Raw genomic sequence first — 18,351 nt, 5'->3', positions numbered from 1 at the left:
GCCTTATCTGCTTTAGACAGGTGACTGGAACAGACTTCGACAGGTTTCGGTTGACGCTACAGTGGCTTCTACAAGTGGAGGAGCAACGATGCATGTGGATTGCACATGTTCATATGTTAATGTTACATCTACATCAGTAGGAGAACACTTTGAAGATTTCCTATCGCCACATGCTTGCCCATTAAATATGTGCCTCCTAAAATCATCGTCTTGGGATGAAACGGGCCAGTATAATGAAGAACGTACCTCATCCAAAAATGACCAGCATGACATATCGTAACTGGTGTAACCAAGCCACAGTCCACTGAAGCTTACTCACCCGGATAAAAGATCAATAAAAAAAATGTTGGGATAGTGGCACGTAATTATTCACCAGCTTTTGAGCAATTAATCCTCCCCACATTCTCTTTTTTCCCCCTACTACATTTCCTCCTTACACAGCAACAGGGAAATTAATCCGGAATCAACCATGGAATTTACTCACGCTTGAACTCAGCAATTCACCAGGGATGGCTACGCAGACCAAGACGAAAGGGCAAGCTAATATCTCATATTCAAATCTCCACAATCCACTTGGGGGAAACAGCTGCTGTTGCTTTCTCCTAGTTCTCCTACAAATGAATGCTGCTGATATCGATTGCAGCCATTTCTCACGTGTGCTGTGACTAGGGTGACCACCTAATTCATGTCGGGGGGGAACTATGAGCTAGGACAGGGTTTGTAAACTACCATTTCAATTAAAAAGACCTGGATTTGTGCTGTGTGCTGATTGGTCAGTCTCCTATAATCATGCATGGGTCACTGATGTCATTGTGAAACAGCTGGATGAGTCTTTCAATCAAAAAAACAAACCAGTAAAAATCACAAGAAGCTTTGAACTAATAAGCTGAGCACAAAAGCCTTTCAGTTTTAACGTGGTTTGTAAAACCTGAAGTAGCTCATACTGTCCCTCCCGACACGGATTAGTGGTCACCCAAGCTGTGACACACTGGACTTTGACACATTCTGCTTTTGGCGTGCTCTGGGACAGAGCTGACACACGAAAGGGCATTTTACCAAGGCAATAAATGGCAAATAAATGGCAAAAAACATATCATCAATCAAACGGAATTCTTGAAAAACGAGCCGCAAAAAGCAGGCGGGGGCCGTACCTGTGGCCAGGTAGATGATGTGGAACAGCATGTCCTTGCCCTGGACCACGTCCACGGCCACATGGGAGAAGCGAACATCATCCTCCATGAAGTACGGCATGGGCACCACTGGCTGCACCACCTCGTGCATCAGGATGAACTTCTGAGCATCCTGGAGGTTCCTCTCGGTCAGGTTCACGTTGGAGCCATAATCTATAGTGCCGCACTACCGCAGTATACAAAAGGAGCCATAAAGACAGAAAACAAAAGTGAAAGAAAAAGAGAAGCGACATTAGCCAGACCAAAACAGAATTATACAGGAGCTTACGTCAGCTCTTTTTAATCAGTAGTCTGACGAGTGAAATTTTCAACGTTATCAATTCAAGAAGTTTGACATACTAATTATAGTGCAATTATACCGCTATTATTATCATAACCAAACATTTTATTTTATCCAATGCTTTGTTTTAATTCATTACTAACAATTCAAATGAAAATGACATTATTTTCTCAATTATACATTTTTTCCATTGGCTATATATATATATATATATGTAGCATATATACAGCAATGAGTCAAAACCACAGAACTTCTGTAGAGTGAATCGGTGCACCGCTACCTAAAGAGGAGGCGGAAGAGAACCTATTGGAGGATGCTGGTTTCTTGAGAGTCAGAAGTGGAATTAAAAAGCAGCCCATTGGACCACGGGATCATTTATGCCCCATTTTCCCATGAGAGACCGAAGCAAGGTCCCGTGTTATCGATGCAGCGGTTGAGTCAGGGCAGCTTCAGAGGAGCTACTGCTGTTGTTCTCTGCTAAAGGCTGTCACGCTGTAATTGGACGTCCTCCAAAGGTACACTTCATGTTACCAGGGAAGAAACTTAATGCAATTGTCTTCATTTTACACATCCTTGTCATGTCTTCTCAACTCATATTTTTATGTTCCTGCCAGCACATCTGTCCTCTGTGAAGCTGATGCTTTTTATGAGAAATATGCTACTTATTCATTTCCGCGGTCCGGTCTGCACTTCATCGCATTGTAACTGAAGAGGGTTTGCATTTTGCGTGAATCTAAATGTGCCATTAGAGCTAAATGCTTATTTGCAGGTAAAAAGAGAAAGTGAAACTCCTTCTTGTCAGGCAATGTCACAATTACTGGCTGCAGTGCATCAGCTTCGATCAGTTTTTTAAAAAAAGAGAGAATCTTGACTGGCTGCTCTTTAACCAAAACCCAAGCTTGCTTTTTTCGTATATAAATAAAATGAAAATAATATTGTCATAACTTGGAAATACGCCAGCGCAATATCCAAGAGGGGGGTGGAGAGACTATGTGACAAAACATTTACATCTTCACAGGAGACCATAAATCTCTGTCTGCTCAAACGAGTCGCATGGCACTGCCAAATTCTTGATGAAGATGTCAACCAAGGCTTTAAGCACCATGCTGTCAAATTGCGACAATCCCCTTTTTCTCTGAGGTCAACTTTGAAAGGGGTGCTTTGACGATCGTTCAGCCAGTGACCAACAAAGATATATACAGTACTGTGCAAAAATCTTAAGCAAAAAAATTTTTTTAAAGCTATTTATCTCAGTAGTATTTGCTCAGAATAAAAACACAATTTAACATTAGAACCCAATAAAAAACTAACAGCAATTTCTATTCTTCAAAAGGACACCACTTCAGTTCCCAAACCTCTCTTCTGGGGCACCTCAGCCATTACACGCATTTGTTAAATTTCACCACCAAGTCAATTAATGAATTAATTTAATTAGTAAAATAAATCAATGTACTGATTAGCTATACAAGGTTTGCTAGTGTGACTCAAAAAAAGACATCGGGATAGTGGCTGCAAACACTGGGGTAAAAGGTACACACAATGACACAATATGTGTGTGTGTGTGTGTGTGTGTATATATATGAAATAACTGGGTTAACACTTGCATTTGTGTTTTCCCCTGCATATTTTCCACCTTTCCGGTCGGCTGATACAGCCTGAAACCAAAGTCCCTCTTGGACCAGTCCCAGAACACTCACACGCCATCACACTCTCCGAACCCAAGAGCTCCCAGCTGCACCCAGTCCTCACGCAGAATTAAATCACATTCAACGGCAGCGGCTTCAGCCCTACTGTCTCACTTAATCTGCAAATGGCTGAGCGTAAGCACTCCCTGACGCGTTCTGACAACTCGCGAAACGTACTAACGTGCTGCTATATTTAATAGGAAAACATATTTTGAGACTAGATAGCATTTAGCTTGTACTCCCAGGTAGGGGAGAAGGTTCATGTTAATGCTACGAGGAGAAAAATCAGTTAAATTGTGTGTATTACACACCTAAAAGTGAGCAGGACTGCAGTTACATACTAAAATGGATAAATGGCTTGACAGTGTGCCGGGGTTCTCCAGAATTTTTACCTGGAAGTCGGGTTTTGGGTTTGGATAGGGCAACCAGGCCGACCGCGAGTTCTCCTGGTACTTGAAGGGCCCACTGAACACGTGGGTGATGGCGCTCAGGTTGAACACGCACACGGCAGATGCTGCGATGCTGTTCCTGCACAGAGTAAAGCACAGTGTTAGCATCCCCCCCAGCTCGATAAAATATTAAGGAGTGGGACCTGTAAACAAAAGATGAAAGATTAAGATCTTGCTGTTACACAACTACCAGGCGATTAATATTCAACAGTATTAATCGACTGAGGCGTACAACTTTATCCCTGTAACCGACACGATGCTTTGGAAAAGGCATCAGCCAAATGAATAAATGGAGATTTAAATGAAAATGTAAAACTGTGAGCCTCTCTGTTACTGGGGGCATTTGACAGGTTAAAAACTGGGAAGCAAAATTGTGTTTGACACAGTGTCTGGTTGGGCAGTGTTAGTAAGATTGCTGAGAAATTCTAACTGCTGGTAAAGTTTGCAGGTTCGGGCTGTTGGAAAGTTTTGTTGTGCGGCTAAATGAAGTACATATCCCATGGTGCTCCAGTGCAACAGCCACCTGAATAAACAGTTTAGCGGCATATGTATTTAAGCTTTAAGCAGCCTGCCAAGCAACTAAATTAGCAGAACCATGCAATCTGGGTATGTTTGGTTAATGGCTGGCGAGTTGACCTGATGTAGTGGTTCATGCAAGAGTTGGCTGCAGAGCGGCAAACAGCCAAACTTGAGGTGAGACCGGGGGAGAGACCACTCACACGTTGGTGGTGAAAATGCCATAGAGCAGCTCCAGTTCGGGCAGGAAGAAGGTGCCCTGCAGCTCGCTGTACTCGAAGGGGATCTCGCCTGGCCGGGAGCAGTTGAGGCGCGCCTTCATGAAGGTGGTCCAAGTGTCCTCCAGCAGGAAGCGGCCGCCAATGTCGTTCTTGCACACGCGGGCCACGCGCGAGAACACCGTCATGCCGCAATCGTGCTCCACAGCGTTCTCGCGGAAGAAGAAGTATGTGAAGTTCCCGATGTCGTAGGACGACACGAAGTTGGGCTCTGAATTTGGGCAGAATAAAGTATCACGCTGCATGCCATGACCTAATGGGTTTTACATGATGCCCCTAAAAAACAGGACATTTCATGTCCAACAAATTAACCATGTACCTTAATCATCTATTGACCCACACATACACATTCAATGGTAGCATGTCTAATGACGTGGAACCAATGTCACACAACCACAGGAGCATTTCAGTGTAGCCAAATCATACGTGCAGTTCTTTACGATGACGGAGATTAGGTCACTCGGTGCTGACATTTATTTAGATTTCACTTGCCCCACCCCATCCATTCACTGGCTCCACCCCTTTCCTTCACTGCCCCCACCCATTCCGTTCACTATCTCCACTCCTTCCCTTCACTGGCTCCACCCATTCCTTACATTGACCCCACCCATTCCTTTCACTGGCCCCGCCTCTTCCTTGCACTGGCCCCGCCTCTTCCTTTCACTGGCCCCGCCTCTTCCTTTCACTGGCCCCGCCCTCTCCTCTCACCATTGAGCCATTTGGAATTGTACTGCACGGTGCGTAGAGGGGGCAGGCCGCCCAGGCTGCGGTAGATGGCAGGGTCCCGGCCCGAGAAGTCCATGGCAGTGGCGGTGTAGAGCTCGCCAGTGGAGGTGATGAGGGCTGTGGAGTTGTGCACGGGGCTGTAGGGGCACCGGGCCATGCCACTGATCTGCTCATGGATCTCGGTCAGATTGGTCAGCTGCAGAGTGGGAGGTGTACATGACCACAGTAAGAGCTCTGTAACCAGAATAAGCAATCACTTCCCTTTGTGTCACGCAGAGTAGCGTCATCAGTTGCTTGTCAGAAAGTTAATGAGCTTAATTAATTTCACTACACCCTTCCAGCAGTGAACTAGGTGCTTCTTTGGTACTTCGGGGTGGGACTTGAAACCCTTTCTTATGCAATTAGCCTGCCGCTGAAGAACAATACAAATGCTGCCTTTAAAAACAACGATAAACAAAGTAAAAATAAATACTGCGATCTGGTCGGAAGAACAGATACAACAAAAACATCAGGGTGGCACAACAAGAAATTTAAAAACTATTTTGTTTAAAATACTAGGCCACCACGCATAATGTATATAGTGTATAGTGTGCTGTCCTGGTGATGTGATTTAGTTGTAAATAAAGTAATGTGATTTTGTTTTAAATGTAGCAATGTGATTTTCTTGTAATAAATATTGGGGTATTTATAAAGCAAAAAGGAAGTTTATACGTTTATCACAAACCCATATAGAAGTGATTTAAACAGCATGGATAAAAATTATTATGATTGTCTCGAACAATGCATGCAGCACTCATGCAAAGCAGAGGAGGTAAACTTTAAACTGATTCTAAGCATATATTCGATAATCTATAAAAGGAATAATAATTAAAATCGCAAAGTTAGCTAAGGTTTTTTCCTCTGACAGAGTAATAATGTTTTAGCGTTTAACTCCCCGCGCTAAAATCCATATACAGAATTGAAAGTAAGAAAAAACCTCATCTTACTCTAGGTTACTAGTGACATACTGTAAGAATTGCAATGCGACTTTGGTGATGTCATTTAGTGCCGATACCAGTTTTTACTGCAGTGGAAAACCAACACCTTGAAGTATCGTACTTTTAGTACCTTCTCGAAGTACCAAAAGTACGGTACCTGGTGTGGTGGAAAAGAGCCCACAGGTGATTTTCTGGCATATGACCTTTAGTGACTGCATCTTCCCACTGTCCTCTCAAAACCACAAAATAAATTCATCAATGGTGATTTTTTTTATGCATTGCAAGTGCACAGAGAGATGGATCTTCTTTGAACAAAACATTCAGAACGGTATAAACAGTGGCACAGTAACCTACTGCAAATGTTCCTTCTCTTCAGAAATTTTACCCTTCTGAAAACAAAACAGCTTTATAGCATATCAGCAGATGTCTGTCTTGTCCACCGGATAAAAAGTGCCCATATCCGTACAAGCGCCCTGCTGAATTTCAAAGAAAACATATTGATTAAATTCCTTCATTGCATACCGTGCCATTTATCTCAATTGTCAGCATGTTGCCGAATCCAACTGTTAGAGGCAAAAATATTCAACAGCATGACTAAGAGCTAAAAGATAATAAAAAAGAGGTGACTCAAACTCGGAAAGGGTAGGACATTTTCTTAGATAAAGCTCCACAGTGCTAGTAGAAGGTGGACCATGCGTCACTTAGAAGGTGTCCGCCTCTTTATTTTATTCTGGTGAACTAACACTGTAGCTCTCAGCAGAAGCAGATCCAGGTAGCGGGGAAGAAATGTGTCAGCCTTAATGTGCCTGCCTGTTCATGCTCGCAGTCATTATTCCCTCATTGTAGCTCTGCTACGTGGCTGATCAAATAAAAGTCACCCCTTTGATGGATGGACGGTTGTTTTGGCCCGCAGCGTGCGGTTTTAAATCTGCTCCATGCCATCTGTTAAAAGACGAACGGTTTTCATCAGGAACCCGCAAATAGGAATGGCAGGTCCGTTTGGGGGGCTGATTTGCACTAGAGTGAGGTGCGACTTGGGGACACGATGGCGGTTAGTGCTGCAGTCACGGTTCCTCGGGTGGTGCATTCTACACGAAGAAAAATCCAATGAGATATTTTTTGCAGGGGCGATTTCAGCTAAGTACCTCGTTCCTGGGCAGGGGCGACTGAAGGATTTGACCCTTAGAGTGGCTCAACCACTAGACGTGTACAAAAAAACAGGACAAATCGCTAAATGAAGTTAAAAAAAATACTTTTTCAGGTGGGCTAAGACAAAGAATAGGGTGTCTGAAGCACTTTAAGTAGGGTCTAGTATGGATTATAGATACTGGGTACTAGAGCTATACTCATGAGTACTACTGCGGTGAGACTCAAACCTACAAACTATTGAGTCCATGTCGTTAAACCGCACCCCACCTGCTTACAGTTAGTAGACGGGTCTTCACCAGTTCAAAGTGAGGGCTGCCAATGTGATATAACCTTTGGCTTTGAGTCTCCTGAACACACAACATCCCCCACCAAACTAGACAAACAAGGCACGTTGCCTGCCGACAGCAGCCGAGAGTTTAAAATAAAGGGCTCCATTGAGTCCTCACGGATGACAGGGCCGCGCTCGTCCCGCACGTTAATAACGGATGTTGAAAGGCTCCCTTTCAGGATGTGGGCAGCTGCACTTAAGCGATACACTCTGACTTTACTGCCTCGCTGCCCTTTTCTGTGAGCAATCGGCTTTATTGTCCGTAACATTAAGAGACACGCTATTCACTCCGCCTGCCCGGCTGGCTCACATCCTGCCTTCCCGCCAGTTCCTCACGCCGTAGACGAGCCACTCGCTGCTTTCACGGCGCAAACAGAAACCGCCGGCTCTCGGGGTGTGGATGACTGCCGTCGATGATCTGAGCAGCGCAGAGACGTAAGCACTGAGGTCTGCGCCTGATGTATGTACTGGGATTGTGGATGTCTCCCTTCCGTCGCTGTGAGATTACCAGCTACCTTAAACACACAGGGACAGAACACTAAGGCCTGTCATCGCTCACAGCTAGACACTGCCATCTTCCAGAAGCAGATCATGATTTCTCCAGCGCTAACGCCCCCTAAAAAAAAAACACAAAAGGCACCTTCCCATTTTATCCCAGGCAAAGGAAAAAAAAAAAAAGAAAGTTGCTGGTTAACTTGGACTGAGAGCCAGAGGAGTACTTGGAAATTCTGGGCCACCTGATAAAATTTTACATGTTCAAGGGCCCCAGTGAAGTGTTGGGCCCCCTGAATCTGTCAGGGTATCCATGTCTGACTGACGCTGCCGCTGAGAGCAATTAGATGTGCAGCAGCATCACGAGAGGCAGCAGGAGTGACTCCCTCCATGCCCCTAATGCTCCTGATGCTGATCTGGAGATCAGTAGGCTGATGAGATCAAGTCGGCATCTCCTACCGTGCGATTGGTGCAAATCGGGGTAAATGCATTGGTCCCACAGGCGAACACACGGTCTCCGTTAACAAGCAGGACGCGGATGTAATTCTGGCACTCGTCCTGCAGGAAGGAAAAATAAAAACGAACAAAAAAAGTTTGAGCTACACCACGAGCACTCCGATGTTTACACAAGTGTTGAAGGATAATAGACTGTTAGCAAAAGCAACAAGCTCACCAACAGACAACTTAAGACAGGCAATATTTTAAGCCCATCTCCAGACAAGACAATGCTATATTTTACAAAAACCATTGAGCAAAAAACAAAACAAGACAAAAAAAAAATCAGCAATGCTGTATTTTAACATAGTATATTTTTCCCGAGTGCTTTACTCATTCGATCCACCTCCTGCACGATATCTCTAACATTCACAGGTGCTGGAAACTTCTCATCACGTCAAACTACAAGTAAGAGAACAGGTATGGGATTTGGCAATCGTGCTGTTAAACTCCAGGCGTAAAACGAGAGGAATGTGGATGAACGTGGCGCATCGCTGAACTTCCAGAACAGTTACTTCATTTTTATATTTTCCATGTGGCTCCATGGACAACTTTTGCTTCGCAAATACACAGACGTGGGCCAATCAGAATCCTACGATGGAGCCCATAAAGAAAAGCCTGTGACAGATGTTAAAGATCCATGGTTTAATACAGCAGCTGCTCAATGCAATTTGTAGTACAAACAAAGTAATCCGAGGGACTTAATCTCATTTAGCCAGTGTGACGGGTCCTTTTCTGTTAAGCAGCTCAAATTACATTTAACCATCAAAGCAGATGCTGCAGCTCTACAGGTGGCAAAACAACCAACAGTTTATCACTGATGCTTAGTAGCTTTGATCAAAGCTTAGGGTGTATTTAGAAGATAAGGACCAAAATGCGGGTTATTAAAAAAAGGAATATACTAATTTAACCCACTTTGAGGAACATTTAATGGCTACATTACGCTGCTATTGAGTTGTACCATGAAAGTTAACGAAAAGCATGAAAGCTGACCACAGTGAACGTTTAACGGATAAGTTACGCTGCTATTGAGTTGTAGCGTTAAAGTTAACGAAACGCATGAAGTGACGCACAAAAGAGCCAGAGGGAGTAATCGATTCTCTGGAGAAACATCACACTCCATATATCAAGAGAGAGGCTCACATGCTGGCCAGTGTGTCTGTGCTTATTACAGGCCTTCTGTCGCTCCGAGCCAGGCACCGGGAGCCAGACGGGGTCTGTACCGTTCTGGAACGCGAGCCGTGTGGGGTCAGGAGAGGGCCAGGCCACGCAGACCAGAAACCAGAGCCGCTCATCCCAACGGTATGAAAGCTGAACGTAAACACAACGCCCGCTCGTCAATCTCGACCTCTAAACGGAGCGTCAAATGAAAAGGAGCCCGTAATATATCCAGAACTGCTGCACCATAAGCGATCAGTGACTGTAAAGAAGCAAACGTGCTTTGGCAAGTCACAGGCCGCTGACATAATACAGGCTACTGGGCCAATAAAGGCCAGGGACCAACTACTCTCCTTGTAAACAGCCGGCACTGTGAGCGCAGTCCTAAGTCAAGAAAAGCTACCACACTGGAGTAAAATGCAGCTTGTCTAAGGCTCCTGCACCTCCGCCCACCCGCCTCCAGCCACAAATTTAACAAATTTAATTCCTCTAGCCTCAAGGCTCCCGAGTCAGAAGGCTGGCTCTGCAAACCAAGAACATTCTGCCATTTTTTTTAAGCGTTTTTTTTTTTTAAAAAGCGACACCAGGTAAACATACTTCAGTGTCAGGATTGTTCCATTCAGCAACTACGCTTTGGCAGTCAAGAGAGAACACATGTGAAAAAATGTGAGTGGTGTGCAAATTCATGGTCGGGGAAAGGGTTGCTTTTAAAAAAAAAAATGAGGTCCAAATTCTCAAGGCTCAATAGTGAGAGACCGCATGCATCATCAAATAAAATTTATCAAATTAAAACAGGTGGCACAAACATTTTGAGCACTTCAAAATGACACAGGGACCCCAGTGTAAGTGACCCACCTCAGACTTGCCCCGACTGAAACAAGCCGCTTTGGTGAATTTATCACACTGCCACTCAACATCCTGTTGGGAGGAAAAAAAAGCACAATATCAGACAAGATTCACTGCTGTAGAGAAAACAACAATCTCTACAGCAAAAATAGTTATTAGATTTTATCAAACATACAAAAATGACCGTAACAATAACGCCAACATTTATACGGATCATAATGTGAATGTATGCGCCTAATGAATTATTGACTAAGGCATTACCTGCAGACCAGGATAAACAAACCAATTATGATCAAGGGCAGGGTGCTCTAAATTATTTAGTGTGGATATAGGCAGTTATCGATCCTTGCTATGCACTGGTAGTTAGTTTGCAGTAAATATATCATTCAGAGTGATGGTCCGTATTGCTTCCAACACTTCGGAAAGAGTATCAACCTTGAAACACATTCTGAGCACATCTTCCTTGAAAAAGCTGAACACAGCAGCCAATTTGCTCTTCTTAATCCACCCCAGATTAAAGTCCTTCAAGCCATTATAGTTATATTACAGTGGGGTGATTGCAAGGTGTTCAGGTTGACGACATTTAGAGTTGAAATGGCTCAAAAGCCAAAACAAAAGTAAAATGACTAAAATGATTAATTATGATTATGATTAATCCCTCTGACCTATTAAAGCATGATTAATAACTTGTATTCCAGTATACAATAGCAGTAAAACTTGGTGAAAATCCAGGTAAAGCCCAGTTCATTACATCAACTTAAGGCATATTAACGTTAAATATTTAAACTGGTAACAATGTGTCTGTCCTCTGTGAATGACAATGGACACAATCGCGCAGTGAGCAGTACAGCAGCAGTTTAGATGGGGAAAACCCGCAAAGCCTTGAAAACTTTGGAATTTCAAAATGGGGGGGCGGGGGGGGGGATGCTCAGTGTTCCTTTTGTACACAAATAGTATTTGCTCCTTTTTCTGTTGACCTCATACTTCTTTCTCTACTTCAGGTTTTTATGACATCCAGAATCACCTAACACACCAATGCATACCAGGGTTGGGGCCATTCTGCAATGCTTTCATCGAATCCATTCCAAATCAGGAAATGGAACTGGAATTGGGATTGGAAAAAAACAATGGGGAACAGAATTGGAATTTGAATTTCACAAAGATATAAATTCCAACTCCAGTTCCATTTCCTAATCTGGCTTGGAATTGATGAATGCATTCCGGAACAGCCCCAACCCTGATGCATACCATGTTCTGGCTCATTTATAAAAGAAACCTTATTTACAGAATCATCATTTTCTAATGTGTGCTATCATACATAAATGGACACAGTCTTCAAAGGCCTTCTCATAATTTATCGCTGCTGCTTTTTCTGCAGAATACGGAATTTCTATTCCTCCCCAAAGCCGCTGGCAGGCCGGTTCGTGCCGGCAAGCGTTCATGTGTGACACAGGTCCCCAAACGGCCGCACGGAGATGCAGACCGAGGCCTCCACCCAGCCCCACGCCCCACACCTAATTTCCATCAAACTCTCCAAGGCTCTGCACACTTCCGTTTACCTGCATAGTAGATGCATTTTTAGAGTGAGAAAAATACATATAAATTCATTTGCACCTCATTTGCACAGGAGAATTCCTTTACACCATCCTGCTGTGGCTGAGAAGACAATGGCTGCGTCTGAATGCGTAACAGCGACACGCCAAAGCCGTCTCATTTCAAAGACTCCTTCAACTGCGGTCTAGAAATGCATCCTCCTTTTGCAGAGAGAAGGATCCACCCAATAGATCCTTTGCAGCGCAACATATCCCAAGATTCACTGCGCAGAGGTAAAGTGGGCGTGTCACAGCCAGGCGATGGGAGCGCCGCTTCGTGGCTCAAGGGTAAAGGCCGGCCCATTCCACAACGCTTTCCGTTCAACCTTCAAAGAACGTGGCTTACAAAGGTAATGCGCCTTCGTCCTTCGAAGGATGCAGCCCCTGAATTCGAAATGCTGAATTCTGTGTAAACATGGCGGAAGGCAGTGGCAGGTCTCCAGAGATTTTTAATATTAATGCACATTCGATACAGTGTCCATATGTTTACATAACGCATTGGCTATGCTATCATTTCAATATTTATACAAAAAAAAAGTGCGTAGTTCTGCTAATTTTATAATTTGATGAAATGATTTGTCTATCAGTACTTTTTGAACATTTTCAGCATATTTTAACAATACCATGATAATACTGATGATTTTGGTCACTATAATCGTAATATAAAATTTTCATATCATTTCATCTCCAGTAAGTGCCTTATGTAAAAAGACTAATCACCAGCTGAACTTTCCTGAAACCCCAGAGAAGCACATTGCCACTTTAGGGACCTTTTCATATTTAGTCACCCACTGTACAAATTTCATACTCTTATTGACCTGATAAGCTTATTTGCACCCAAAAGCTGTTTGTACCCTGCATTTGCAGCCTGTTTCATGAAGAAGGATTTTTTTGTTTAGCTGAATAACTTATCAGATTTAAAGTACCCTAATTTAAATGGACTGTATCTTCGTTCACTTACATTAAACCCAGACTACCTTGAATCTATTATAAAAAGCTATCTGACTAACCAAGAAATCCTGCTTCATGAAACAAGGCCCTGGGGGTGTTCCATGAAGCAGGACTTCTCAGTTAGCTGAGCTGACGTAAGCTAGAAGTCATGATTGTCCTACAGGAATGCTCCTACCTAAATTCTTACTGGACAATCACGACTTCTAGCTTAAGTTAACCCAGCTAACTGAGAAATCCGGCTTTGTGAAACACCCCGCCGGTTGCCTCACCTTTATTTATAAATATCACTTTTTGTTAAATAATTGAAGACAGAAAGCACAGAAGGGTGTAACAGAGGACCTGCGAAGGCCCGCTGGCGTAATTAGTGTGAGAATATAGCCTGTCTTCACAATAAAACAATGAAGCTCTCAAAACGAAGGTCACTTCTTATACTTGACTTAAAAAGCATTTTACAGAAGCGATCCATCTAGGTTTGATAGTTAAAAAATAAGCTTACCCCAGCAGGCTTAAAACCCAGGAGGGCAGCGGCTCTACCCTCCAGTCAGACTTATCTTTTATTACTCCAATAGATATCCACCTGAGCCAGCATACAGTTCCTTACGTGCAAGATGCGTTAAATAAAGGCGTTAGTGAAATTGCTTCTTAAACAGTAATTAACCCAGTCTTTTGAATTATGTGGAATATAATCATCATAATGATTGTCAATCTTCTGAAATATTCAGCGTAATAAGACTACTAGCAAAGTGTGAGTATGTTGCCTAAGACCGCCGAAGGGAGAACATTTTACTCCAAGGATTTGAGCTGCTGGAAATATATTTAACTCTGCTGACAAGACTCAGGGAAGCTGACAGAAACACAAGAAGGACAAAGGGCGTGTAGCAGGGGAGAGTAACAGGCCGGGAACAGGCTGGCCCGTGAAGTGGGTGGCGGCATTTTTATTTTTTTTTAAATTTTTACTATTTTTCTTTGACTTTGCTATGCCAGAAATCCCAAGGATGGGAAGCTGAGAAACGTCAAACTGCCTCGCAGACCACTGCCAGAGCATTCCTGACTCCCTAAGAACTCCTCGCTGTCCTGCGACGTGGGCACCAGGCAGAAGGGGAAGAGGGCGTTCGGGAAAAAAAAAAAACATAAAAAAAAAAAAATCACAACATTGTTTCACTTCAGCTTTGCCTTTGGAATTCATCCACACAAATACCCGCACAGCTCAGGAAACACTGTGTCTTCTCTATTCGCGTGAACAATAAGCCTTTGACATGGGTGTACTGGATAGAGCACAAATGCCAGCTTTCAGGCAACGTTTGCCTTGAATATTACAGTAACTTTTAAAGCCATTGTGTAATTTCCATGAATAAATGGTACGTTACTAAATGATACTTTAATTTATTTTAATCCTGTCTAATGCAGCATCATATAATGATAATACAAATAAACAGCAACCTCCGCGCATTTGTGGTTTCGGTTATTCGTGTGTTGGCTGTGAATAATTAACAATTAATACTCATTCATATACTCATTCATAATAACACTCAAATAAATCTTAAATTACTAATGGCTGATGCATTATACATTCCCAAAGGGGTGAACAGGCAGGTTTCAGCGTTAGAATGAAGACATCTTACATTTGGATTTATTTATCTGGCAGATACTTTTGTCCAAAGTATCACACAATTCAGAAAAACTTGAGGTCAGAGAGTAAGGTCAGTCAGCATGAAGTGCCCTTGGAGCAGTTAGGATTAAGGCACTTTCTCAAGGGTCCAATGATGATATGGCCTCTGCCAGCCACAGGATTGAAACCCGTAACCTTCTGGACCCAAGTACAGATCCTTAACCTACTGAGCTGTACATCTCCTCCCTAGAGTGAGTGATAGACAAGTGGTAAACATCCTAAGACAGACAGATATGGGTTTACAAGGGTGCATAACGGATTCAAACTCACAGCCATTCAGACCCAAGTACAGATGCCTAGCCTACTGAGTTACACACTGCCCCCAGGACAAAGTGGTAGGCACCCAGTAAGCATTCTAAAACAGACAGGCCTGGGTTTACAAGGGTATCTAAGGGATTCAAACTCACAACCTTCCAGACCCAAGTACAGATCCCTAACCTACTGAGCATCTTCCTCATGAACATGATGTGGGTAATGCTTCATTATTGGTTGGCCCATGGGTATCTGGACTGGGCTGTTCACATGGGGGCAACAGTCAGTAAATGTCCACAAGTTCCTGACTTGGTCGCTACACCGAGCCCGCAGTCCGACTCCTCACTCAGTCCCTTATCAGCATCGTCAAAGAACCCCCTTTGGCCAAAATCGTTCTTCTAATTATATGCGTGAGGGGCGAGCAATTAACTTGCGTTTACGGGAGACGGGGAGGAAACTGATTAGCTGAACGCTAAGCGCTGCCACAGACCAGGGAAGAGGGATTTTATCTGATCAGCTCCTTGTGACGCTGCCATCACTGCCGTTATTTAGCCCATTGTCCCGCCGATTAATTTTTTTCTCATTCCATGCATTTAAATGACCGAGTTATTCCATGCAATTCAATTAGCGGGCTGCGGGAATTAGCGGAAGCGCTCTGCCGTCTGCTGATTAGCTCATGCTAATTGTTTCCCCGCTAGCCTGTAACTGTGAGATGGAAACAAAATGAAATGCAGAACAGGACCGGGAGTTTATGCTATCAGTCCTCTTTAGACCACACAGAAAACCGAAGAATAAAGAATCTGAAAGCCTTTTCCATTCAAAGGAATATCAAGACACCAAAAAAAAGGAATTAATGAATACTTAAAACAAGAATCTAATTTCGCCTTTTTTAATGACTACAAATCCCTCTACAGCCAAACTGAGTTTTTTTTATTATTATTTAAAAAAGGAATTGCCCACAAATACAAAAATATCACTTAGGTTTGCAGCACTGGGCATCCTCAACATTACTCAAACTGCCAGAGAACCTTGAACACAAAGCGGAGGAGTGAATGGGTATCTCCTTGGCTGTGTGTCACTCGAAGCGGTAAGAACTCGAAGCGGTTTACCTGTCTTACTCTGGAAATGAGGGGCAGTGTGTGGTTTATTGGGTGGGGGCTTCATGCATGTTACTGGAAGGTCACTGATTCAAATCCTGTGTCTAGCAGAGCGATTTCACTGTTAGACCCTTAACCCCTACTTGCTGTCACCCTGCCTTTGCAATAGTGCATCACTTTGCTAAATTAAGTGCTGGAGACAGTGGGATTGGGAGACAGTGCCTTAAAAAATGCGCTAATTTTAAACGCTGCAGCAGTAATTAGCTCAGAGTGCAAAATTTAGCCGGTCGACCACCCGCCAGTGCAGGAGTGCGAATTCACAGGTGCCGACAGGGAGGGTGCTGAATCGGAGCCTGGGCCGAAAACAGACTGCAACCCCACACTCTGAGGACAGGGGGCGACGGCAGCGGAGGTGAGGGGGACCGAGAACGCCGCTCATTACCGCCATATCCCTCGGGGGGCGGTGAAACGTCTCGGCAATTTGTCTGCGCCGTGCCGCACCAGCGTTTGCCCTCCGGGGAACTCGACCCGCTTCCCAATGGTCCTTTGAGGCTCCGGAGAAAATTGGTTTTCAACACCTTGAACTTCTCCTGTGTTCATTTAACTGGGTAATAGAGGCGGTACATCAGTTGATCTCACTCTTGCAGAGTGACGCTGCTCCCCAGTTATTAGTGCTGTTGCTGCGTCTGAATAGCACGAGTGAACCTCCTGTTATAATGTCTCCATTCAGGGCTCGGACTGGAAGCAGGCGGAGGTCCTCGTTACATTCCTGCAGCTGCCTCCTGACTCCTGGCAGAGAAGGGAAAGCTCTCCTCTCTTTAACTCCTTTTTAATATGATTCTGAAGCACCGATTTCTCCATATTTGATGGAATCCCAGAATCGCGTCATTATAAACGGGGCTTAAAAAGGCCCCTGGGAGTGAAATGTATTAACTCAAATTGATAACATGAGGTGGTGCCAATGCTAAAATCCTCAAAAGGTTCATCAATGCCCATGAGCTCAAGTGTGCCGAGTAATGACTCATCGGGGAGCCGTGCATTCTGGGAAAGTGCAGCCAAGCTTGGTCAACCGTGAGCGGTACCCCGAGACCCATCAGATGGGATGGCAGGGCCAGTTTTTGTCTGCACTCCAGCTCTGGAATGGGTTTTTCCCGCAATTAGCCTCCCATAACACACTCCAACAAGCAGGCAGAGGCTCGGATCATGTGACCCCTTCAGGGATCACTATAGGCACTTATCAGCTCTGCCAGGCACAGCTAGCGCTGTTACCCACAGACAGACACCACTGGCAGCCCGTCCCGCCCGGTTGCCAGGCGCTGAGGGAGCGGGACAACAACCGAGAGCAATTGTGAGCTTCAGAATTCACCCCGTATTCACATCATGACTTTGGCATTAACAGTTATTAAATGCCAGGATTAAATACGGCTGTCATCACCAGACTGAACGCTATTTAATTTCCAGACATGCAGTGTGATGACGTTTGACCCCTTCTGCTACCCCCAGCCCGAGCCCGACACTCTGCTTATTCATTCTGCACCGCTGCCTACCTGCCGGTCGCCGGCAAGAGTCGTCGTCGGGAAGAGGCTGCGCTACTTTCTTTGGTTAAAATACGACTCATCTTAGGCGAGATTATATCTTACTTTGCACCCGCCAGCCTGCTTCTGAATATTCATGAGGGCCCCTTAACAAGGGTTATGAATCTGAAGACTTTGTCAGGAGTGTGTGTCAAAATCGCGAATGAAAGGATTTTTGCCCCGAGGCTTTTTGCAGTTATCGGCGGGGGGGTGGGGGGGGGGGGATCACAGTGTGTGAAATGGCATTCTTTGTTTATTACCCCACAACAAATGCTTCTATGCTAGGGATGGGTTCAGCTCATTTATATTGCAAGACCGTGTTACATAAAAAACAAGCAAAAACCCTCGCAGACACATACACAAGTCACAGTTCGCCATATTCCTGCCATCTATTCATCTTCTCGGGTTTAACTACGCTATACTGAAGCTGTAAACGTTTACTTTGCGACAGATAAACTAATAAACATAAAACGAGGCAACAGAAGAGCAGATATGATGGCTTGCAAAGCCAGTGCCCATAATTTCATCGTTTTATTTGAAGGTAGACGACGTATCTAGAGAATTACAACAGCCCATAATGATGCAGGGGTCAGGTGCTGACCTGAGGATTCCAAACAGTCATATTAATTAAATGTTATTTTCCTATT

At 44.2% G+C, this 18,351-nt stretch overlaps 1 protein-coding gene across 1 annotated transcript in view; it reads right to left on the bottom strand.

Moving 5' to 3' along the window:
- Positions 1-18,351, bottom strand: part of LOC111849517 (sema domain, seven thrombospondin repeats (type 1 and type 1-like), transmembrane domain (TM) and short cytoplasmic domain, (semaphorin) 5A) — a 96,349-nt gene that overhangs the window by 38,696 nt on the left and 39,302 nt on the right. Inside the window, exons 5-10 of the mRNA XM_023822435.2 lie at positions 10,579-10,641; positions 8,530-8,628; positions 5,107-5,320; positions 4,324-4,609; positions 3,548-3,683; positions 1,152-1,356 (exon numbers count right to left, since the gene is read on the bottom strand). Of these exons, the coding sequence (XP_023678203.2) occupies positions 1,152-1,356; positions 3,548-3,683; positions 4,324-4,609; positions 5,107-5,320; positions 8,530-8,628; positions 10,579-10,641 (1,003 nt within the window). The remainder of the gene's footprint in view (positions 1-1,151; positions 1,357-3,547; positions 3,684-4,323; positions 4,610-5,106; positions 5,321-8,529; positions 8,629-10,578; positions 10,642-18,351) is intronic.

Source organism: Paramormyrops kingsleyae, chromosome 15, assembly GCF_048594095.1.
Source record: "Paramormyrops kingsleyae isolate MSU_618 chromosome 15, PKINGS_0.4, whole genome shotgun sequence".
NCBI lineage: Eukaryota > Metazoa > Chordata > Actinopteri > Osteoglossiformes > Mormyridae > Paramormyrops > Paramormyrops kingsleyae.
Note: the sequence above shows the minus strand (reverse complement) of the source record. Positions and strands in the feature narration are given on the sequence as shown.